This window comes from Phascolarctos cinereus, unplaced genomic scaffold, assembly GCF_003287225.1.
Source record: "Phascolarctos cinereus isolate Bilbo 61053 unplaced genomic scaffold, phaCin_HiC Scaffold_5;HRSCAF=322, whole genome shotgun sequence".
NCBI lineage: Eukaryota > Metazoa > Chordata > Mammalia > Diprotodontia > Phascolarctidae > Phascolarctos > Phascolarctos cinereus.
In genome coordinates this window covers 315,693,749-315,719,020 of record NW_027555958.1, presented here as the reverse complement: position 1 = coordinate 315,719,020, position 25,272 = coordinate 315,693,749, and the positions used below count along the sequence as shown (strand labels likewise).

Here is a 25,272-nt window from a genome sequence, read left to right as displayed (position 1 = left end):
ATAGAAGACCCAGGGCAGATAAGAAATGATAAGGATAATAGCTACAAGAGCACTAAACAGTGTGATGACAGGTGGGGTGAAAGGTTGAGAAGTGGTATTAAATAACACTTTATTTTTGGTGGGAAGTTGGAGAAGAGAACCTGTGATTTCACTGGCATGAGAAACTCCTGACATGGAAACGCCCTTCACCAATGAGATAAAGACTGTCAAGACTGTAACTTAAGAGATTTGCCTGGGGGGCAATGATAGGTTGAGTGACTGCCCATGGTCACTAAGCTAGTCCATGCCAGAGGTAGAATTTGAACCTGAGGCCAGCCCTTTACTATACTATGCTATCCTATATCTTTATATGTTCGTGAAGAATATCAAAATGGCACAAATGCAAATTACAGATGTTAAAGATAAGCCCCTGACCTTTTAAAGATGATATAATAAGTGACAATCCCTATACATGCTTACATATTGTCTCTCTCTCCCATCAGACTGTGAGAATCTCAAGAGAAAGGACTATTTGCTTTCTGCCTTTCTTTGTATTCCCATCAATTAGCACAGTGCCTAGAACATAGCAGGCACTTATTAAATGTTAGCTGATTGAATGACTGAACATTTTCTCTTAGAAAATATGCCAGCAGAATATTAGGTTGTTTCCAACAATGCTGAAATCCACTAAAGCATTTCTTATAGTCTAATGCCCATAATAAAACAAAAATGCATATTTATCAAATGGGGCTCTTTAGTAATACAAAAAAGTGAGCACCCTCTAATTTTATTTTATACATACATAGAAATAAAAGCTTCTAGGTTTAAATTTTTTTTTACTGAACAGAGAGCTACAACTCAGAAGCCCATTAAATAATTTTACATGTTACTACGCACATTTTTAAAAGTGACATTTTTTTTTTACCATAACTGTGTTTTTCCAACACCTGGCGCACCACAAATCTCTGTTGTCTTGGTTAGGGGTATTCCACCCCCCATAATATTATCCAGTGCTGAACAAAAGGTAATTATATAGCCCTGGGTGTGTTCTTGCTCAAGAAGTTCCAATGCTGTACATTTCTTGCCTGATGCGGACACGGAAGCATATTTTGACATATCCATTGGGCATTCCCGCCTTATTATTTGTAGTGTTTCTAGAGCTTCTTCTTTAGAGATTCCAACTTCTGAAAGTTAAAAGAAAATTAAATATAATTTTAAAAAAGATTTTATTTTAAGAACAAGGGTAAAACAATAACCTGTAAAATAATCATGTATTTATCTTCTCTCACTTTAATCAAGGACAAGGTCCTAGGCATGCAGAAACATTAATACAACTTGATTATGAACCTGGATCTTATCTCTCATGTAAAATTATTACCTTATACCATATGCTACAATCAATATTAAATGGATATGTGATCTTATTAAAAACGATATAAAAATTAGAAGAGAAGTTGATCGTACACTTGGGTAGAAGATGTAATAGAGACAGAGGTAATCACAGAATATAAAATGGGTAACTTTGATGACATGAAACTGTTTGATTACAAGAAACTATGGTTCTGCACAAACTAAATTAAGGCACCTAGGATAAAAGGAGAAATAGTCAAATGGGAAAATATCTTTGTATAAAATTTCTCTGATAAGGGTTTGTGTGTCCAAAGTAAAAAGTAGATAAATGAAAGACTACAAGCAATTCCCTAATAAGTAAGTGTTTAAAAGATATGAACAGTTTTCAATAGAAATGCAAACTGTTAACCATATAAAATAATGCTCTGAATCACTAATATTATTGAGAAATGCAAATCAAAACAACCCTGAAGTTTCCACCTTACGCCACGCAAATTGGCAAAGAGGAGAAAAAATAATTATTAATACTGAAGGGGTTGTGAGAAAACAGGCATACTAGTATATTGTTAATGAAGCTGTGAATCAATTTGGAATTATTCAAATATAAAGTGACTAAAATTTCCATACCCTTTTGGGCCAGACATTCCACTACTAGGATTTTACCCCAAGGATGTCATTGATAAGAAGACAGGCCCTATTTACACCAAAATATTTATAGCAGCATTTTTTGTGACAGCAAAGAATTGGAAACAAAGAAGATGTCCATTGATTGAGGAATAACTAGACAAATTGTGGAACAGGAATGTAATGGAATATTATTGTGATAAAAAAACAACAAATATGACAGATACAGAAAAGCATAAAAATATTTACACAATCTGATTCGGAGTCAAGTAATCAGAGGCAAGAAAACAATATACTATATAACATACTAAAACAATGGAAATGACCACACAACAATCAAAAGCGAATGTTGTGAAACTGCAAAGAACAATCAATCATAATTCCAAACAAGAGATTTGAGAAGACACTCCTTCCCTGGCCCTTGACAGGAGTAAAAATCCACAGGTTTGGTACACTGCACATATTTTCAGACTTTTTTGACGTATTTATCAGTTTTACTGATTTTCTTTTCTTTTTCTTAAAAAAAAAATCATTTGTCATATGAGAGGCTCCCTGGGAGGAGAGGGAGGAGAGGGGATTCTGAGGGAAATGGTTGCCATGTAAAAAAGTAAGAGATCAATAAAAATTATATGGACACCATGCACAGTATTTAATGTCATTAAACTTTTTTATTATATATTTTACAGATATTTATGATATGTCAAATGATTTATCACTGTTTTCCAGATCTTACATAAGAACAAGAGAGGGCCAGCAACTCCACCACTCCACCCCAATAATGGATCTCTTGTCTCCCCCTGCTGGTCAAACGATTTCAGAACTATTTTGCTTCAACACGTTTTTCAAAAATTTTGCCTCAAGATGTCTTTCATCTCTGCAAAATGAGACATTTTATGAGGTTATATGTACATTCGTGTTCCATTCAGACCAGTAGTAACAATACATAGTGGAAAGTATACTGGACTAGAAACAAAAGTCCTGAATTATAGTCTTGATATTGCCATACACTAACCTTGGCATTCACTTAACTACCTGAGCTTTGTCTTCCTCATCTATATATAAAATGGGGATGCTAATGCCCCGCTTATTTCACAAGGTTGTTGTGATTAAATAAGAATGCCACATACTTCTTCAAGTGTAAAACTGATCCAACTAAATAAATATGAGGCCCACTAGGATGGAGGAGATAATAGAGCACTGAGTGATTTTGGAGAACATGAATGAGGCTGCATTTAGGGGGCCTAAGTTTCATGTAAGGTTAGTGACATTGGGTCATCAGCAGAGAATACCTGTCCCAGCCCCACCTAGCATACAAACAAAATCATATGTCAATGGTCTTTTGATAATATTAGATTGCGTTAAGCTTCCCAGATATGCAAAGACTATTCACTTGACATTATCTAATGGCACAAAGAGAACTTGGTGGTAACAAAGCAGGAATTCAGCTATCCAAAGGAATTTCAGGCAGTGAAACTAAGAAAATATGAGTTTATGCGAGATATTTTTTTAACACCACTAGTAGAATTTTCAATGAATCCAGAAACCCTATTGATAGAGGCCCAACCTTCCTAGTTGATGACTTTCTTGACATAATTAAAATAGCCAAACAATCCTCAATGTCAAATCTACCATGAAGAAATTATTCACACAAGATTTAGCAGCTTCTACATTAAAGGACCACAGGGCATGAAATATAATATTCCGGAGGGCAAAGGAGATAGGATTACAACCAAGAATCACCTACCCAGCAAAACTGAGTATAATCCTTCAGAGGAAAAAATGGTCATTCAGTGAAATAGAGGACTTTCAAGCATTCCTGCTGAAAAGACCAGAGCTAAATATAGAAAATTTGACTTTCAAATACAGGACTCCAGTGGAACATGAAGAGGTAAACAGGAAAGAGAAATCATAAGAGACTTATTGAGATTGAACTGTTTACATTCCTGCATGGAAAGATGATATTTGTAACTCATGAGAACTTTGTCAGTATTAGGGTAGTTGAAAGAAAAAAATTACATGTATGCATATACAGATAGACAGAGGCCACAGGGTGAGTTGAAGATTAAGGGGTCATATCTGGAGAATAAAATTAAGGGATGAGAGAGGATGATACTCGGAGAAGAAAGGGAGAGGTAGAATGGGGTAAATTATCTCACAAAAAAAAAAACAGAAAAGAAAAGTCTCTCACAGTGGAGGGGAAACAGGGGAAGGTGAGAGGGAATGAGGGAAACTTATTCTCATAGGATTTGGCTTAAGGAGATAATAACATACACATTCAATTGGGTATGGAAATCTGTCTTACCCTACAGGAAAATAGGGGGAGAAGGGGACAAGAGAGCAGGGGGATGATAGAGAGGAGGGCAGATTGGGAAAGAGGGCAATCAGAAGCAAATACTTCTGAGGAGGGACAGGGTCAAAAGAAAGAATAGAATAAGTGGGAGGGCAGGATAGGAATAAGGGAAATAGAGTTAGTTTTTCACAACAGGTCTACTATGGAAGTGTTTTGCATAACTGCACATGTACAACCTATATTGAGTTGCTTGCCTTTTCAATAAGGATGGGTGGGGAGGGAGGAAGGGAGAAAATTTGGAACTCAAAGTTTTAAAAACACATATTTTTAAAAAAATATTCTCACATGCAACTGGGAAATAAGAAATACAGGAAATGGGGTACAGAAGTCTATCCTGCTCTACAGGAAGATAGAAGGGGAAGGGGATAAGAGAAGGGAGGGGGGAGAGATAGAAGAGAAGGCAGACTAGGGGAAGGGGTATTCAGAATGCATACCACCTTGGGGTGGGGGGAGGGGTGAGAAATTTGGAACTCAAAAACTTGTGGAAGTGAATGTTGAAAACTAAAAATAAATAAATTTATATTTAAAAAAAAAAGAAATTATTCAGATGGGCATTTTAGCAATAGACAGCATAACCAGCATTGCTAAGAGGCATAAAATTCCCATCTTTTAGGCTGCTGGCTTACCCCACAATGAGATATTGCAGCTCAGATCTGTCATCAAGACTGGTTTGTTAAAGAAATCCAAAGATAGTGTGATCTATAGGGAGGAGAATTTTGTCACTATATTTGCAAGGGGTAAAAACAACAATCCTTCAAATCTGACTCAGAAAAAAAGATCTCAGTGGACAATGTTTTCAAAACAAAACAAATGTGGTCAATGACTCAACCACTGAGTGTATCACTCCCAGTGAGACTGTAAGGATATCAACATTCCTGGCCTATCTGTGTGAAAAGCACGAGCTGGTTGTTCAAACAGATAGGAATTCTTATGCTGAATCTCTTCTGAAAGGTCTCAGGAGACTAAGAAAAAGTTCCTGGGGGCAGCTAGGTGGTGTAGTGGATAGAGCTCTGGTCTTGGAATCAGGAGGACCTGAGTTCAAATCAGTTTCACACACTTGACACATACTAGCTGTGTGACCCTGGGCAAGTCACTTAACCCCAACTGCCTCACCACCAAAAAAATTAAACAAGTTATAAATTCCCAAAAAGAAAAAAAGAAACATGACCAGATGGACTTGAAAGTGAATTCTGTCAAATATCCAAATAAAAATTAATTATGATATTACATAGTTTGAAAAAAATAAGGAAAGAAGGTATCCTATTAGGTATGTAAATGTATAGCTTATATCAGATTGTGCACCATCTTGGGGAGGGTGGTGGGAAGGAAGGGGGAGAAAAATTTTAAACTCAAAAGCATATGGAAGTGATTGTTGATAAATCAAAATAAATTAGTAAAATTTTTAAAAGAAAAAAGAAAAAAGGTATCCTATTAGCCAAACTCCTTCTGTGAGACAAATATGGACTTCATCTCTAAACCGGGAAGAGACAAAGCATAGGAGAAAAAAACCCCAAAACAACTATAAACCATTATTTCTAATGAATATCAAAACAAAAACATTGAATAAAACATCAGCAAAAAGACTATGACAACATATTAAAAGATCATACCTATATATCAGGGATGCAGAAACAGATCAATATTAGGAAAACCATAAACAGGCCACATTAGACAGGTAGGTGGTATAATGGATGGAGTCCTGGAGTTAGGAAGACCTAAATGCAAATATGATCTCAAACACTTATTAACTATGTGACCCTGAAGTCACTTTACCTCTGTCTGCCTCAGTTTCCTCAACCACAAAATGAGGATAATAACAGCATCTAGTTCCCAGGGTTATTGTGAGGATTAAATGAGATATTTGTAAAGTGCTTATTAGCATAGTGCCTAGTATATAGCAGGCATTTATTAAATATTTTATTCTTTCTCCATTAACAATTTAAAAAATCATGTTTTATTAATAGATACAGAAAAGGCCTTTAGCAAAACACAGTATCACTTTTTGTTAAAAACTCTGAAAAGGACTAGAATAAATAGACCTTTCCTTCATATTCTAAACAGTATCTAAGACTAAGAGTCAGAATTTTTTATAATGGATAACTGCTAGAAGCCTTTCCAATAAGGGGGAAAGCAAAGACGTCCACTGTTACTGCTCTAATCTGATTTAACTCAAGAAAAATTATCGATAGTAATAAAACTAGAAAAAGAAATTGAACCAATAAACATAGGCAAAGAGGAAACAAAATTACTGTTTTTGGAAAATGTTTTGTTTTATTCAGAGAATCCTAGAGATTCAACTAATAAAATTAACTGAAATAATAACATCAGGAAAGTAATAAGATATAAAATAAAACCACAAAAAATCATTAGCCTTTCTTGTAAATTACCAACAAAACCAAGTAGGAAGAAATAGAAAGAGATAGTCCATTTAGAATATAGAATATATAAAATATTTAGGAATAATCTCCCAAGATACACATAGGAATTTATATGTAGATAACTACAAAACACTTTTTACAGAAATAAACAAATAATGGATTGGAAAGATTAATTGTTCATAGTGGACAATTTAATAAAAATGACTACCCTAATTCAATACCATACCAACCCAACTATCAACGTCATTTTGTAGAACCAGAAATATTATTACAAAGTTTCTGTGAAGGAAGAAAAAGTCAAGAATCCCAAGAGAAATAATAAAAAAAGCATAGGATGGAAAGAGGCTAGGAGTATTAGATATCAAGCTGTATAACAAAGCAGTAAACCTGGTGCCAGTCAAATTCACGTTACCAAATCTCAACTGGAATCTCAGTACTGCAAAGCAATCCTTTCTTACTCACCAAGTGACTCTCTAACACTGTCTTCCCAAAATCAGCGTTCTAAACCTTTTCCTTCAAATCCCTTGTGTTGCAATTGCCAACCCATCCTCTTTCAGACAAGGCTACTGACTCCTATTTCACTGAGAAAATCGAGGTCATTCTTTGTCTAGGCATCAAAATCCTTCTCTCTAAAGAACAGATGGCCCATCTTGAAAAAGGGATTGCCCTTTGTGCACAGGCACAAGTGCAATAGAGGCAGAACTGTGAACTGGTCCAAACATTCTGGAAAACAACTTGGAATTTTTATATGAAAGTGACTAAAATGTCCATGCTTCTAGGGATTTGATTGCTAGGAGGTCAATGATAACTAGAATGGCCCCATTAAAAAAAAATTAACAGCTCCTCTTTCTGTAGTAGCAAAGAACTGGGGTGGGAGGGAAGGCAGGGAGTAGATACCCATCAAATGCAGAATGACTAAACAAATCATGGTACATGAATGAAATGGAATGTTAACAAAGCAAAACAAAACAAAACAAAACAAAACATTGAATAGCAAAAATACAGAGAAGCATGGGAAGCCAAATATTATTATGTAATTATAATGACCAAGCTTGTCTCAAAGAGAGGAGAAAATATATCTTTATCCTTAGTAAAGATGAAGAGCTATGGGAATGAAATACGGCATATACTGTCGGCCTTGAATGACATGTTGGTTACTTTTGCCAACTTGCTCCCCCCCCCCGCCCTTTTTTATCCTTTGTTACAATAAATGGTGCTCTCATAGTATGTGTTAGAAGAGTGGTTGGAGAAGAGAGGGAAGGATATTTGAAAATAAAGGCTCTGTAAAAAACAAAAGGTATTAAAATTTTAAAGGCCAACCCTTCTACTTGCACCTTTGATCCTATTCTCTTTCTTTTCTGTAGGGTTTGAACTTTGGGATTCATTTCCCCTCTCCCTCTGCCTCTTTCCCTTATGCTTATAAACAGGCCCAGGTCTCCCTCATCCTTAAAAGACTGCATACACTAACAAACTGTTGGTTAAGCAATGAATTGGTCCAGCCCAGAGGTGGGGAACCTGTGGCCTCGAGGCAGAAAGAGGTTCCCCACCCCTGGTCTAGTCATTCTGGAAAGCAATCTGAGACTGCCCATTATTTCTAGGCCTATACCCCTAAAAAAACCAAAACAAACGAACAAAAAAAAAAACAAGAGGAAAAAGATCCATATGTACAAAAATATTTATAGCAACTCTTTTCATAGTAGCCAAAAATAAGAAACTAGGGACATGTTCTATTTGGGGATGACTAGACAAAATTGTAGTATACAAATATAGTGGAATATTCTTGTGCCATGATGATGAAATGGTCAATTTCAGAGGAATCTAGAAAGACCCTTATGGACTGATGCTGAGCAAAGTGAACAAAAAAAAAATACTAGGAAAACAATTTACACAATGAGTATAGAGGAAAAATTTAGAAAGATTTTAGAACTCTAATAAAAGCAATGATAAAACCAGGAGTCCAAAAGAACAAAACATGACACTCCCCTCCTCCCAGAGATATGATATACTTAAAATTCAGAAAGGACATAACTTTTAAGGCAAAAGAAATTTGCTTTCTGAGGTTTTTTGAAAATTTGCTTGATGAGGAGGGGAACAATGGGACAGATTTGTTTAAAAAATACTTGAAAAAAAATAAGAATAGACTACATTTGTTTCCTCTACTTCCTTACCTTCTAATCACTTCTTAAACCCTTGGTTTTGACTTCCAATCCTACCATGAAACTGGAAGTACTCTCTTAAGGCTTATCAACAATTTCTTAATTGTTAAATCTGATTGCCTTTTCCCAGGCTTTAATCTAGTTGGCAGCTAAGTGGCACAGATAGAGCATCAGGCTTGCAGTCAGGAAGACCTGAAATCAAATATGATCTCAGACACTAGCTGTGTGAATGACTGACCATGGGCAAATCACTTAACCCTGATTGCCTCAGTTTTCTCATCTGTAAAATGAAACTGGAGAAGGAAATGGCAAATCACTTCAGTATCTCTGTTAAGAAAATCCCAAATATTGTCACAAAGATCCAGACATGACTAAAATGACTGAACAACATCCTAGCTGACCATTTATAGACCACCCTTTCCTCCTGCATATTTTCTCCTCTCTTGGCTTCCAAGACACCACTATTTACCTCTATGCCCATTACCTCTCAGTATCCTACCATTCAACTCTCATCCCTTAAGCATAAACGCATTCTCCCACCCTCTCTTCCCCCTTTGTCTTATCTACCACACTTCTTCTCTTGGTGGCCTCATTTATTCCTAGGTATTAAATTGCCATCACTATGCAATCCCAATCTTTATATCTAGCTCTAACTATCCTAATCTTCAATTCTGCACTGCCAGTTGGCCAACACTGATCAATATCCTGCTAGCATCACAAATTCACTATTTTTCTTCATCACATCCCCAACAACTTCTCTACGTCTACTAATGGCACCACCATTCTTCTAGTCACCCAGGTTAGTAACCTTGCCTTTATCTTCTATTCTTACCTCTCCCTCAACACCCCCCCCCCATAGGTGCCAGGTCTTCTCAATTCTAACTTCATAAAATCTCTCACTTCTATTTCCCTCTTTCCACTTAAAACAGAAAAGAAGTCTCCTACTTTTAGGCCTTCATCTCCTCATCCTGGACTACTACAGTAACAATGACTAAATTGGCCTCCTTGCTTACACTTCCAAACTCCAATCTATCCTCCCTAGAGCTGCCCAAATCTTCCTAAGGATACATACATAATCAAGTCGCTTCCCTGATCAAAAGTATTCAGTGACTTCTGGTTGCCTCTAGGATAAAATACAAATACTAAAGAGATTGGACTAGCACCTGAGATTCCACTGACAGAGGATACTATCAAATGATACTCTCTTAACCTTAGAGATCTGCCTGGAGCACAGAGAGGTTAAGCAACTTGCTTTGGGGTCACACAGACAGTTCATATCAGAGACGTGACTTGAATCCAGAATTTCCTGGCTCTGCTAGGGCAGGAAGTCTATTCCCTACACCAAGGCTTCTTAACCTTTTTTTTTTTTTAAACCTCTTCAGCAGCAGTCTAGTGAAGCCTAACCCCTTCTGAAAATGTTTTTAAATGCATAAAAAAATACACAAGATTACAAAGGAAACAAATTATAATAAAATAGTTATAAAAATAATTTTAAAAAACAATTTATTTTGTTAAAAACAAAAAAAAAACAGACTCCAGTTTAAGAATATTAACGGACAACTTTACCACCTCCTCCCCGTTGTCAGTCAATTCAACAAATATTTACTAATCTCTTACAATGTGCCAGGTACTGTGCTAAACTTTGGTCATACAAAGGAAGGCAAGAACAATCCCTGCCCTAGAGAAGCTTACAGTCTCAAGGGAGGGAGACAACACGCAAACAGCTATGAAAATGAGATACATATAAGTGTATGTGGGCATATATGTACGTATATATACAGTTGGAGATTATTAACCATAGTCCAGGATGAGGTGACAAGGGCCTATACTAGACTTCTTTTCCACTTTAAGTGAAAAGAAGTAAATAGAAGAGAGATGTGATAAAGTTAGAATTCAGAAGAGCTAGCAACTGATTTCACACACACACACACACACACACACACACACACACACACACACACACGTTGTGTTGCTCATCTGTCCCAATTAATTAACCTCATATTTGCCGAAGTCAGGGGGTGGTTTCCGTCCCAGCTGTCCCTGCGCCAGGCCCTGAGTACGTCCTCTGATCTCATTAAGTAGGTATACATGTGGAAGCTTCCCTCAGCAAACCCGCCTCGCCAGAGAAATCCGAGAAGGGGGCGGGCGGCCCGGGGAGCGCTGCCAAGCCGCGAAGGCGGCCATGGGCCTCGGGGGCGCTGGCACCTGCGGGTGCCCGGAAGGACTGGGCAAGGGGGCGGCCGCTTCCCACCTACCTCTGCTGATCTCCGAAGGCTTCAGCTCCAGGAGCTCCTCGGCCGTCTGGAAGCCTGCGCTCACCAGTTTTACTCGCACACCAGGGGCCAGTGGGTAGCTCCCCAAGTCCCGCTGCATGGCAGCCCCCGCACACTCCACACCACCAGCATCCGGGATTCGGGCTAGGCGCCCAAACCGAGAGACACGCCCCCTCTCGTGACGTCAGACGCCCACCACCTGGGAGCGAGGCCGTGCAGTCCCCGCCTTCGAGGGCGGGAACCTCCAGGCTGCCAGCTCAGGGCCGCCCTGTACATCCTCTTTCTTCGCTCTCCGCCACTGCGCCTCCCACCTGCTAAAGCGAGGAAAGGGCAGCTAGGTGGGGCAGTGGCCTGGAGTCAGGAAGACCCGAGTTCAAATCCAGCTTCAGACACTTGACCCTTACTAGGTGTATGACTCTGGACAAGTCACTTAACCCCGATTGCCTCACCCAAAAGCTAAATAAATAAATAAAGCGAGGAAAGGCGGGAATTAGGAAGATGTATAGCCCGCGATGATGCCAGCGGCGAGCAGCTTTAGGACCATTAGGTGGAAGTGACCGGGCAGTCCGAAGGGGACTCATTTTTTTTCTTCCACATACACCTCCAAACAGTCGGTGGGGTGGCGTTAGCCCGCACAGACAGCACTTTTGACTGGTCTGGAAACCCTCCCTTCCCTTCCCCTGTCCCAAAAGTCTTCAAAGGGTCCAGAAGACTGAATCTGCGAGACCTCCGGCCTCTTTCCCGATTCGCCTCCCTCGATACTCCCGACAACCCCTGGGGCCCCCTCACCAACACCGCCTCTCCTCTCCCCTCACCCCCGCCCCCGCGCGCTTTCCCGCCCTCGCGAGGGATTGTGGGCTGGGAGGCGCGCCCGCGCCTCGTCCTCGCTCTCGGCCTCGTTCTCATCGTCTCAGCTCTTCGGACCGCCACCCCGCAAATCCGCCTGCGTGAGATAATGGTGGTTCCCGAGACCGTTAGCTCGCCACTCCTTGTGTAGCGAAAGGAATAACTGGAGGAGAAAGCAAGTAAAGAGCAACCCAGAGAGGGAGGGCCCAGACCAAGGGATGGGTGATGGGACCTCGAGGAGGACCCAGTGAGGTGGCGGGGAGCAGGCCCTTGCCTGGAAAATGGCTGTGGAGTTGAAGGGCGTCCGTAGGCCTCATAAGCGGACTGTTAGGAGCCAGTACCTTCCTTGCTTTCTCCAGTGATATTGTTAAGTCTGCTAGGCAGGGGAATCTGGCCGTTTTAGGTAGATCATGTTGAGAAATATATTGCTTTAAGGTTTGTAACTCATTCTACAAGTATCTCATTTTAATCTCACAACCCTAGGAGACAGGGGCCGTTTATTATCTCTATTTTACAAATAGGGATATTGAGGCAGAGCAAGAGTTAGTGACTTGCCCAGGGTCACACAGCAGGGAGAGTCTGAGGCTGGATTTGAACTCAGGCCTTATTGACTCCAGGTCCAATACTGTATCCACTGTTGTACCTGGCTGCTGCCTTTATAAAACAGTAGATTGAACAGATATAATTCTGTGTTGTTTTCATTCTTAAATTTTAGAGCAAAGATAATCCTTAAAAACTTGGCCAAAATTTGACCTTCCTGCCACTTGTCACATAGATAGCATGGTTTCCAGTGTGGTCATCCAAGCATGTGGTAGTTGCTACAAAAAGTAGAAATGGTCTGTAGGAGGCACAAAAATGGTCACCCCCCTATACTGAACTCTCAGGTCTATTGGACAGATAGGATCTGATCCTGAAATGATTCTTCTAAATTGGAGGTTCTTAACCTTTTTTGAGTGTCATGAACTCCTTTGGTGATTTTAGTGAAGCCTATAGAGTTCTTCTAGAGTTAATGTTTTTAAATGCATAAAATAAAATGCCAAGGAAAGAGAGGAAACTAATTATATTGAAATAGTTACCAACTTTTTTTAAAGTTTACAGACCACAGATTAGAATCTCTGTTATAAATTGATTCTATCCCTCTATTAAGGAATTAGGAATTTGATGCCCATAGAGGTTGACTAAGAGGAGCCTTAAGGGTAGTAAGTGATAGAATTCAAAAACCCTAGCCTTCTGACTCTAAATCTAATGCTTTTCCCATTGTATTATACTTCCTTTATATAAAGCAGTCCCACTGGTGTGGTGTTAGGGCAAAAATAACTAGGTTTGTAGTCAGTGGACTACAACTAGTCTACTTGTGACCTGCTTGTGTTACCTTGGCCAAGTCACTTCACCTCCCTGGGCCTCAGTTTTATAGTGTATAAAATGAGGGAGTTGGACTCTAAATCTGTGAATTACTGAATCTCTACTTTGTTCAGGGCATTGAACACATGGTATTATTATTCTAATAGAGTAGGCAGTGATAACTTTTAAATTAGTATAATTAAATTTAATAGTGAATAATAAAAGTAATAAAATTATAACTCCCTTGTTACTATCCAGAGCTGCACCATCCTCTTAGTCACTCAGGCTCGCAACCTTGGTGTCATCCTCAACTACTCCATCTCTTTCCCACATCCATCTGTTGCCAAATCTTGTTGAGTATACCTAGCAATACCTCCAGTGTATACTCCCTTCTCTCTTTTGACACTTATACCACCTTGGTGTAGGCCTTCATTACGTCATGGCTGGACCATTACAATAATCTTCTGGTTGGCCTCAAGTCTCTTTCTCAATTTGGCTGTCAAAGTGGTCTTCCTAAGACACAGGTCTGACTATCACCCACTTATTCAGTATACTTCAATAGCTTCCAGTTACCTCCAGGATTACATCTAAATTCCTGTTTGGGTTTTAAAGCTCTTTATAACCTAGCCACTTCATACCTTTCCGATCTTCATAAACCTTCCCTTCCATGTCCTGGTCTCCTTGATGTTCCTTACCCAAGACTCCATCTTCCAACTCTGTACATTTTTACTGGCTGTCCCCATTGCCAGGAATGCTCTCCTCCTTCGTCTCTGATTTCTGACTTACTCAAGGCTAAGCTAAAATCCCACCTTCTGCAAGAGATCTTTCCTGTGCCCTCTTCATGTTAGTCCCTTGCCACTGAAATTGTCCTCAATTATTCTCATTAGGTATTTATTAAATGCCTACAGTATGCCAGGCACTGTGCTTATTATTTCATGAAATACAAAGAAAAGCAAAAAACAGTTCCTGTTCTCAAGGAGTCTGATAGGGGAGACAACATGAAAATAACTATGTGCAAACAAGATAGATATGAAATAAATTAGAGCAAATAATAGAGCAAATAAACAATAGAGCAATATCTATCACTAGCATTAAAGATGATCAGGAAAGGTTTCTTGTAGAAGGTGAAACCTGAAGAAAGAAAGGAAGCCAAGAGGCAAAGATAAAGAGGAAAAGTATTCCAGGTGTGGGGGACAGCCAGTGAAAATGCATGGAGTTAGGAGATTGAGTATCTTGTGCTTGTGAGGCACACCAGAGAGGCCAGTGTCGCTGTGTTGCAGGATGTGCATGGGGAGTAAAGTGGAAAAAGACTAGAAAGGTAGGACAGAGTCAAATTGTGAAGGGCTTTGAATACCAAACAAAGAATTTTATATTTGATCCCAGAAGTGATAGGGTGTTGTTGAGGTTTAGAGTTGGGAGAGCTGATTCAGGTGTGAAAGAATTCACTTAAACTTTCTTGTAACCATTGGGAGCTTTTTTGACACAAAATCATCGGGCTAGCCCTGGAAAGAGGACTAGCAATTTACAGAGGGGTAGGGGTCTGTTTTGTCTTATAGGAGAAGGGGAGGGATTGTCATGACACAGGATGAGGAAGATGGATGACAGGATAGGGGACCCAGGATAAGGAAAATGGGAAATTTTATGACTCAGGAGGAGGGAGACAAGGGATTTTTATGGTCTAGGAAAGGGGGGGAAGTTTTATGGTATCAAAATAAAGGAAGGAAACTCTAGGACACCCTCAAGTTCAGAAGGGGCCTCACAAAATACTGGAAAAACAACCCTTAATTTTTTAAATCTTTTAGGGCACTGTTCACTTTTACATCAGTGTCACTGAAGTTTATTGAATAGGAGGTGACATGGTCATATCTGCATTTTAGTAAGACTAATTTGACAGCTAAGTAAAGGATGGACTAAAGAGGAGAGACACTTGAATCAGGGAAACCAACCAGCAGGCTGTTGCAGTAGATCAAGTGCGAGGTGATTGAGGGCCAGTATCAGGGTGGTAGTGATATCAGAGGAGAGAAGGGGGAGGACAAGAGATAGTTGTTACAGTCTTGGTAACAGATTGGATATGGGGGATGAGAGAGAATGAGGAATTGAAGATGACATCTGAGCCTGGATGACTGGGAGGATGGTAGTTCCTTCATCAATTAAAAGAAAATTCAGAAGAGGAGGAGGATTTTGGGGAAAAGGATGCATTTAATATTTCTGATTTTCTTCATTTGGTTGTGAGGTTTTTATACCCCTAATGGCTAGGTTTGGTTATTTTTTGTTTTTGTTTTTTTTTTTCAGTCAGAGACAAGGTTTATTAAAGATCCGCCATATTAGCCAGATTCTGAGGAAGGAATCTGAGCACCTGTGAGCCATTGGCTAGACTGTAAAAAAATCTGAGTACTGGCTACATTTTAAGAATCTGAGCACAAGGTGGTCCTTACATACAGAAAGACTGTGAGACAGATCTAGGAGTGGCCAAGTAGTCTTTGAGGACTGTGAAGTAATAGAATGCCAGGGCTCTGGACCACAGTGGCCATGGGAGAATGGAGCCTAGCTAGGATTAAGGGTGGGGAAGTAGCCTGGGGCCATAAGGAAGTAAGACAGTGGAGGGCTAGGCCAGGTTAAGGGTAGCAGAGGATTGGGAGATTGGGTTTAGCCACAGTGAAAGGCCAGTTGATGGGATTATGGCCTCAGGCAAACACCAGAGATTTGGCCATGTGGGAAAGTCCAGGGTTTTTCCTTTCTGGGGTCCTGATCCCAACCCCATTTCCCCCCCTCAAACAAATGGGACCCAAATTCTTTTGGGGTAAGGGGCCAAAGTCTTGGCTTCTGAAACTGCTTCCTACTGGCAAGGGGCTTTGAGCTGTCCCTGCCTCGAGGGGGTCCCAAAGAGGAGGTTAACTGGAACTGAGCACAGGCTGCATCCAGGGAATGGGGGGGGACATTGGCTACCCGATGATTGCTACCAACTGTAGGTGAATGGCCTATAGTCTGGAAGACACAAATCTGACAGAAAAGACTGCAAGGCGCAGATATGACAGGATAAAACATCCATAGCTCTGTTTGGATTCAGATAATTCAGTTTTCCAACTATGCAATACCAAATCCACCTCATAGCCAGACTCAGGAATAGCCAAGTGGGTAACATTCCTTTTCAAAGGAACATAATGGGGAAACTGAGCCAGAAGATCCCATCTTAGACTGAGGCTAAAATTGTCCTCTCAGCTTTTCCCGATGCTGACTTCCCACCAGTATCACGTTCTCTGAGTAGTTTGTGGCGTTTCTTTCAGATGGTGGATTATTGATCATCGATGGATTATAATCCATCAGACAACTCAAAATAAAATCCTATGAGCTTTTACCTCAAACAGCAAGTTTCACTAATCACAATTTAGGAAAAACTTTTCCAGGATTTACTTCTCAAATTTAAATTTGTCCTGGTGTAAAAAGCCAGTCATTAAGAGATTATTTCTGTATACTTGCAAATTCTCAGCAAGACAAAACCCAGGCAAGCTTTTTGGCAAATTTACACATTAAAATAATAACCACAATAGCCAAATTATTTTAGCAGTAATCAAATTATGGAAAGTTGCTTGACATAACTGATACAAAAAGTTCACCAATTTGAAACTTGAAATAGACCCATTACTAATCAGGTGACTTCCGTTTTGTTAAACGAATTTCCAGATTACCCAGAGAATCAACATTCATCATTAACAGCTAGAACTGCAGCTTTAAAAGAGTGTGTTTACTCAAGTTCGGAGGCTAGCTTCTTTACCTTGAGCAGGATGTGCTGAACCTGGGTGATGCTTCCTGGCAAAGGTTGCCCTAGGGCTCAACACCATTGCCAGTGGGGCCCATCCTGTAGCTGCTGCCCCTCCCCACTCCTTCCTTTTACCAGATGGGGAAGGGTGAATTCAAGGGTTGGGGGGAGAGTGAAACTCTCTTCTCCTATGAGAGGGATTAACAGATACCCTCTTGACTTAAGGGAACGGAGTGGGAGAAGGGAGTGCCAGAATTTGCTAAGATATTTTTGGCTGTTATAACTTTTCCCTGTAGCATCCTTGAAGGAGGATTTAGACGTGTAGAGGGAATGGAGTAAGTAAACCTCAGGGAACCAAAAAGCACTTGCAGTTTTCCCAATTCCCAAGAGTCGAGAGAATTGACAGAATTGGGCATATGCTTCCAGATAGGGCGTCTGTCCTTGTCTTCCATGTTGCAGAAGGTGTACCCCGGTCCATAGCCTTGAACCAAACCGGTGGACCGAGAGCGTGAGAGCATCAGAGCCAGTGCAAGACAGCGTCATAACTGTCTCCCCGAAAAGCACCTCCAAGCCTTCCTAGGTGCTTGGAGAGCAACCCTAACTGCAGGGCAAGAAAGAATGGTGGAGGGAAGGCTTACATACCTTCCAGTCTTGACTGGAGAAGAACTTGGGGTTAGGCAGCTTCCTCGTGTGGGCCACCAAAATGTTGAGTGGTTTAGGGGTGCTGGAACTCCAAAATCATGGCAGGTGGATCCTGCCTGAATGAATTGGACCCACTCTTCTTTTTAGCCAGAGACAAGGTTTGTTAAAGATCTGCCATATTAGCCAGACTCATAAGGAATCTGAGCACCTGTGAGCTATTGGCTAGATTGTAAAAATATGGGCACTGGATAGATTTTAAGAATCTGAGCAATGGTCAGTTTTTGAGAAGGTGCTATGTATGTACAAATCAGAAAAAAGGTATACTCTTTTTTTTCCTGTTCAGTTTTCTTCAGAAGTCTGTCGTATATAGCTTTTCTAAAATCCTATTCATCTCCTTTAACTTCTTTCTTCTTTATTTTATGGTTACAGTTACCTAGTTCTGAGAGATCCCCCACTGGTATAGTTTTACTATTTCCTCCTGTAATTCGTTTAATTTTTCCTTTAAGAATTTGAATGCTATGCCATTTGGTGCACATGTTTAATATTGATATTACTTCATTAGCTATCGTATTTTTAAGCAAATTGTAGTTTTCTTGCTTATCTTTTTTAACTAGGTCCGTTTTTGCTTTTGCTTTGTCTGAGATCATGATTACTATTCATGCTTTTTTTTTTAACCTCAACTGAAGCATAATAGATTCTGCTCCAGCCCCTTATTTTTACTCTGTGTATGTCTTTTAGTTTCAGATGTGTTTCTTGTGAACATCGTATTGTTGGATTCTGGTTTTTAGTCCATTCTGCTGTCCACTTCTGTTTTATGGGCGAGTTCGTCCTATTCACATTCACAGTTATGATTATTAACTGTGTGGTTCCTTCTGTCCTCCGCTGCCCTGTTTATTCTTCTCTCTATCTCTTTCATCTGGCTCCTCTGAAAAATTTGTTTTGATTCTAACCACTACCTCCCCCAATCTGCCCTCTCTTCTATAAGCCCCTGCCTTTTTCTTTTATCCCTTTCTCCTCTTATTTCCACATAGGGTAAGATAGATTTCTATACCCAATGGAATGTATATCTTATTCCCTCTTTGAGCCAGTTCCAATGGGAATAAGGGTCAAGCTTTGCCCCCCCCATCTTTCCCTCCATTGTAAAAGCTCTTCCTTTCATGTCTTTTTTATGTGAGATCATTTACCTCATCTCCCAGTGCATCCTTTTTTTTTTTATCATCCCTTAGTTTTATTTTTCTGAATTCATCCCAGCATAGTCAACTCACACATGTGCCCTCTATGTATACTCCTTCTAACTGCCCTAATAATGATAAAGTTCTGTGGAGTTCTGTTATCTTCCCATATAGAAATGTAAATATTTTAACCTCATTGATTCCTTTATGATTTCTCTTTCCTGTTTACCTTTTTATGCTTCTTTTGAATCTTATGTTTGAAAGTCAGGTTTCTATTCAGCTCTGGTCTTTTCATCAGGAATACCTGAAAGTCTTCACTTACGTTAAATGTCCATTCCACCCCCCCCACCCCCCCCCCCCCGCACTTTACTCAGTTTTGCTGGATAGGTTATTCTTGTTGTAATATTAGCTCCTTTGCCCTCTGGAATACATAACCTAAAGCCCTTTGATCCTTTAATGCGGAAGTTGCTAAATCTTTTGTGAGCCTGACTGTGCTCCATGATATTTGAATTGTTTCTTTCTGCCTGCTTGTTGTGTTTTCTCCTTGACCTGGGAGCTCTGGAATTTGGCTATAATATTCCTGAGAGTTTTCATTTAGGGATTTCTTTCAGGCAGTGATCTGTGAATTCTTTCAATTTCTATTCTACCTTCTGATTCTAGGATATCAGGGCAGTTTTCCTGGATAATTTCTTGAAATATGATATCTAGGCCCCTTTTTTTTTGTCCATGACTTTCAGGTAATCTAGTAATTCTTAAATTCTCTCTCCTGGATCTGTTTTCCAAGTCAGTTGTTTTTCCAGTGAGATATTTCACTTTTTTTTTAATTCTTTCACATTTTCTTCCATTTTTTCCTCCTTTTGATTTTGTTTTATTGTTTCTTGGTTTCTTGTGGAGTCATTAGCTTCCACTTGCCCAATTCTAATTTTAAGGAATTTTTTCAGTGAGCTTCTGTGCCTGTTTTTTCCGTTTGGCCAGTTCTGCTTTTCAAGATGTTCTCTTCTTCAGTTGATTTTTGTGCCTCCTTTACCATTTGGTCAATTCTGTTTTTTAAGGTGTTATTTTCTACAATATTTTTGTGTGTCTTTTACTAAGCTGTTAACTCACTTTTCATGATTTTCTTGTGTCACTCTCATTTCTTTTCCCAGTTTTTCCTATACCTCTCTTATTTGATTTTTTCATTAGATTTGAATTTATTTTAAACTTAAATACAAAATAAGAAAAGAAAAGCATTGTCATGTACACAGCAGAACATAAAAGAGGATTCAATATAAAGCAATTAATTTCCATTTCATAAAAACCTATATAATAAATTTCAAAACTGTCCATCTTCCGTGTATGTTTTCTTTTGTCGTCTGCTGTGCACTTTTCACTTTAATTTTTTTTCCACTTCCTCTTCTACCCCACCCCCCTACAGTTAAGCACAGATAGACACACACATACATGTATACATAGATATCCATAAACATACACAAACATACACATATACACTCAAACGCATATACATAAGACCACATTATGCTTATTTCCACTTGTCATCTTTTTCTCTGTAGGTGGATAGCATCTTCCTTTATATGTCCAAATCTTTCCATATTTTTCTAACTCCACAAGCTCATCATTTACAATATTCTCACCCAGTCGCATTCTATCTGGCAGATATTTTCCCCAATTTTTCTGCATTCCGTCTATTCTTGGCTACATAGGGTTTATTTGTATAGGACAATTTTAATTTAAAATAATCATAATTATCCACGTTACACTTCAACACTGCTCTCACCTTCTAATATGGTTTAAGATCTAATACTACTGAATCTAGTTCCTTCATATCTCCTCCTACCCCCTTTCCTTGAAGTTCTTAACCCTCCGTTCTTCCAGATGAACCCTGTTATCATTTCTTCTGACTCAGTAAGATTTTTTTTAGTAATTTAATTGGTATGGTATTACATAAATAGATTAGTTAGGTAAAATTGCCATTTAAAAAATTATATTAGCTTTACCCACCCATGCACGATAAATATTACTTCAGTTATTTAAATCTAACTTTGTATAAAAGGTATTTCGTGTTTATATTTGTATAGTTCCTGTGTCTGTTTTGGCAAGTATATTCTCATGTTTTTTATACCATTTAGTTACTTTATATGGTCTAAAACTATTGATTAATATGCTGAAACATAGTGTATTTTCACTGTTTTTCTCTTTTGATTAAATCTGATTTTAGCTTTAACTTTGAGATTGTGATTATAATCCTTGCTTTTTTACATAATAAATTCTACTTTGACCTTTATTTTATGTTTGTGTGTATCTCTCATTGTTATTTGATTTTTTAAATCCTATTTGAGTCCTTCCAGGAATTCTTTTTTGTGTGTGTGTGTGCCTGTGACCAATTCACATTTTTTCTTTGAGGCTTTGCGTGCAGCTGTTTTGACTTCAATGTCTTCTTCTGAGTTTGTTCTTGCTCTTTCCTGTAACCATAGTAACTTTCTGTGATCAGCTTTTTTTTGTTGTTATTTGCCTATTTTTCTAGTCTATTTCTTGACTTTTAACTTTATGTTAAAATTGGGCTCTGCTCCTGGGGTTATTGGAGCCCTGTCCTGAGCTTCAGATTTTTCATCTTGATGTTTTCAGAGCTAGTTCTTAGGGTCTGCAGGTTTTCAGTTCTTCCAAGGTATTATGATTTAAGGAGAGGTGTGGTCACTGCTCTTTTGGCCAGTGCTGTAGTCTTTACCTAGGAAGGGACTTTGTTCCCCTGTAGCCACCAGTGCTGGCATTCCTTCAGGCCAGGAGGCTGTGAACAGGTCCCTTGCTCTTCTGAAGCTGCTGTTGCAAGTGCTCCCTCGGTCTTGTATTTGAAACCAGGGCCCCTGCTTCCTTGTGAGCAACCACAAGCACTCTTCTCTGCCCTGTAACTATGACCAGGGCTCCTGTTCTCCCGTGGCTACAAGTGATAGCACTCCTTTTGGCCCTGGGACTATGACTCGGAGATGCATATGGGCAATGCACAGGGTCCTGAACCCAGCACCATCAAAGGGTCCCCCGCAATCTCCTTCTGATCAGTTGTCCAATCCCCACATTGACCAAGGGCTTCCAAAGCTGCTACTGCCACCAGTGCTGGTGCCATGATGTGGCCTGTGTTGCGTGGTCCTGATCACTACCCCAGTGAGACTCACCTTTCTTGTTGACCTCTTAAGGTGTCTTAGACTTCACAATTGCTTCACTGGACCTTTTGTTGGTTTTGCCACTCCAGAATTCAACTTGAGGCATTATTTTACAGTTGTTTGGAGAGGAATTTGAGAAAGCTCAGCTGAGTGTTTCTATGCTCCATTATCTTTGCTCCATCTTCTCAAGGCCATGAGATTTAGATCTAGAATGGACTTTATTGATCATATTCTAGCCTTCTTGTTTTTCAGATGAGAAAACGGGCCTGAGCAGGTTAATAACTTATGTGACCCTTTATTAAAAAGGGAGAGGGGTTCATTTTGGAAAATTTTAGGATAATCTATCAAGTTCTAACATGTTTAATATCTTAAGAGTACCAGTTACCATGTGGTAGTAACAAAAATGAGATTTTAAAACCAGGCCCTCTGGTTCCAAGTCCAGTGTATTTTCCACTAAACTACAATACCTCTTAATGCACAGTTGGCACGTGCAGACACACACATACAGACACACACACAGAGTTTCAGTGTCAGTAGGCTTACTTGAGTAGCTTAATATACTTGATAAAACAAGTTAATATACATAAAGCACTTTTTGAACATTTAAAATAGCCTGTTTATTTTATTTGTAATGATAAAAATTCCTTGGAATAAAGAAATTCATTGTTGGCATGTTCCTTTTTCAAAGAAATGCTTTTTTTCCTTTATTTCTCTGTAAGAGAAATCCTGAGTGGCTAAGAAATAATACAGCAGATAAGGGTAATTAGAATTGTGTACATACAGGAAATTTATTTATGCTGATATATCTAAACTTTCTAAACTAATCCTTACTAAAGTTGCTAAGGCCTAGGGTAGCTCCTCCTGGGTGTATCTCATTGCTTTCTGGCCCCAGAGAAGATTAAGGGGAGTCTTCCCTCCATAAATCTGATTTTGTGATTCATTATAATATAATGGCTCTAGAGTTAGAGGATCTTGATTCAAATCATCACTGATGCTTACTTACCTGCCTCACTTTGGTCAAATCACTTCACTTTTCTTGGTCTGTTTCCTCATCTGTAACATGGAGTTGGACCAAAAATCTTCTTGAAATCTCTCCCAGCTCTAGAACTATGGTACCAGACTCAATTTGGGGATTTTTCCACCTGGGCTTTAGATGATTGTCAAACATTCCTCCATTCTTCTAATCCAAAGCCTATTATCTGCTAAGCAGAATATTGCTCCACCCTCCCTTGGTCAGAAAAAGTTACCACAAAGTTTATCATATCACTACAAAAGAAACTTTAACATTGCTTTCTCAGAATTGCACAACCTGATACACAGGACCATTCCCAAAGGTCCCAAAATATACCCCTTTCCTTACCTAAGGTCACACAGCTAGTAAGCAGTTAGGATTTAAACACAATGACTAAGGCGCTGAAAGATAAAAAGTTAATGTTGTATCATAAGGGTGTAATATATAATGCATACAAAAATTGAGAGGTAGAGAAAAAAGTCTTGGATTTACGGATTCAAATTCATTATCATCTTAGTCGCAGTATGTCTGTCCGTGCACACCTTACCTGGCTGCCTCTCAGTTTTCTCATTTGTACCAACCTTGTAGGGAAGAACCCTAAGCTGGTAATCTGAAGAACTGGGTTGTATTCCTGAAGCTGTAAATTAGTTGGGAAGTCCCTTATTCTAAGCCTCTCATGATTCATAAAATGAAATGCCAGCAAAAGTTATCTCACAGCATTATTGTTACATTGCAAAAAGATAAGGTATATGGAAATGAAGTACTATATAGATGTGACATAGCTTCAAGCTTTCTCAAGTCTTCTGGTTCCTTCCTGCAAACGTGCTCTTCCCTATCCTAAAAATAATTTCTCTAAACTCTGTTATATTTTCAAGTTGTCATTTTCTCAACTCCTTGAAGTCTATCTTCAGTTCCTGCCACTTTACTGGAACTCCTCTTTTTAAAAATAGATTTTAGGGGCAGCTAGGTGGCGCAGTGGATAGAGCACCAGGTCTGGAGCCAGGAGGACCTGAGTTCAAATGAGGCCTCAGACACATAACAACTCACTAGCTGTGTGACTCTGGGCAAGTCACTTAACCCCAGTTGTCTCATATGTAAAAAAAACCCCAAACAAATAAAAATAGATATTATTGATATATATTGTTTTACATATTCCACATTTATCTTTTGTATTGTTCTTTCTCCCTTATCCCAGAGAACTATCCCTTATATGTAAAACAAAGAATTTCTTAAAAGAAAAGGGAAAAGGATGAAGAAGAAAAAAAGATTTAATAAGACTGATCAACACCTTGAATAACTCTAATGTTATATGTAATGATTTACACTTGTGAACCCCAACCTTTGCAAAGAAGCAGCTGAGGTATCTTCTTACATCTTTTCTTTGAAATCAAACTTATTACTTATAATTTCTCAACATGCAGTTTCTATTTTTTGTGGTGGTTATTTTTTTTCCATTTACGATATTGTAGACATTGTGTACCTATATATTTTTTTCTTCACTCTGTTTATTTCACTCGGCATCAGTACCTTTCCAGTCTTCTTACTGCTTATTATTTCCTGCCACATACTCTTCCATCCAGTGATGACGGTCTCCTGGCTTTTCCATGAATAAGACTCCATCTCTGGCTCCAGGCATTCTCTTTGGCTATCCCCCATGCCTGGAATGCTCTCCCTCCACTCACCTCCCTGGCTTCCTTCAGGTCCCAGCTAAAATCCCACTTTCTACAGGAAGCCTTCCCCAGCCTCTCTTAATTCCAGTGCTTCCCCTCTGCCCATCCCCCTTAATTATTTCCTATGTGTCCTATACATATAGCTTGTTTGTACATATTTGTTTGCGTATCTTCCTTTTTCATTGGATTGCAAGCTCCTTGAGGTCGGGAACTATCTTTTGCCTCTTTTTGTATCCCTATCACTTAGCACAGTGCTTAGCAAATGTTGGTTGATTGATTAATTTCATTTATGATCTTTCCATGATTCTCTTTATTCATCATGCTCATCACAAAACTACCCTTAAAAGTCACAAATTATGGGGCAACTAGGTGGTGCAGTGGATAGAGCACTGGTCCTGAATTCAGGAGGACTGAGTTCAAATACGGCCTCAGATACATAATGCTTACTAGCTGTGTGACCCTGGGCAAGTCACTTAACCTTTTGCCTAACCGGGGGGGGGGGGGGGAGTCACAAAGTATTATGTTGACTTCAGTAACCTTTTATTTTTTTAGTTCTCTTAAATATTTGAC

General features: G+C 39.3%; 2 protein-coding genes across 13 annotated transcripts in view; one reads left to right on the top strand and one right to left on the bottom strand.

Annotated features, from left to right (window-relative positions):
* Positions 1–11,476, bottom strand: part of RAD51C (RAD51 paralog C) — a 66,669-nt gene extending 55,193 nt beyond the window's left edge. The window contains exons 1-2 of one of the 7 annotated variants that reach the window (XR_002325576.2): positions 11,093–11,472; positions 905–1,163 (exon numbers count right to left, since the gene is read on the bottom strand). Coding sequence is in view for 5 of the 7 variants with exons in the window: in XM_020991989.2 (XP_020847648.1) it covers positions 905–1,163; positions 11,093–11,210 (377 nt within the window). In the remaining 2 variants the exon portion in view is untranslated. Of the gene's footprint in view, positions 1–904; positions 1,164–11,092 lie in introns of all 7 variants that reach the window. The other 6 variants (XR_002325577.2, XM_020991989.2, XM_078156099.1 and 3 more) reach the window with 6 other exon arrangements.
* A 485-nt stretch (positions 11,477–11,961) lies between these two features.
* Positions 11,962–25,272, top strand: part of TEX14 (testis expressed 14, intercellular bridge forming factor) — a 137,040-nt gene continuing 123,729 nt past the window's right edge. For all 6 annotated transcript variants that reach the window (XM_020991862.1, XM_020991869.1, XM_020991865.1 and 3 more), the window contains exon 1: positions 11,962–12,135. The gene's annotated coding sequence lies outside the window, so the exon portion shown is untranslated. The remainder of the gene's footprint in view (positions 12,136–25,272) is intronic.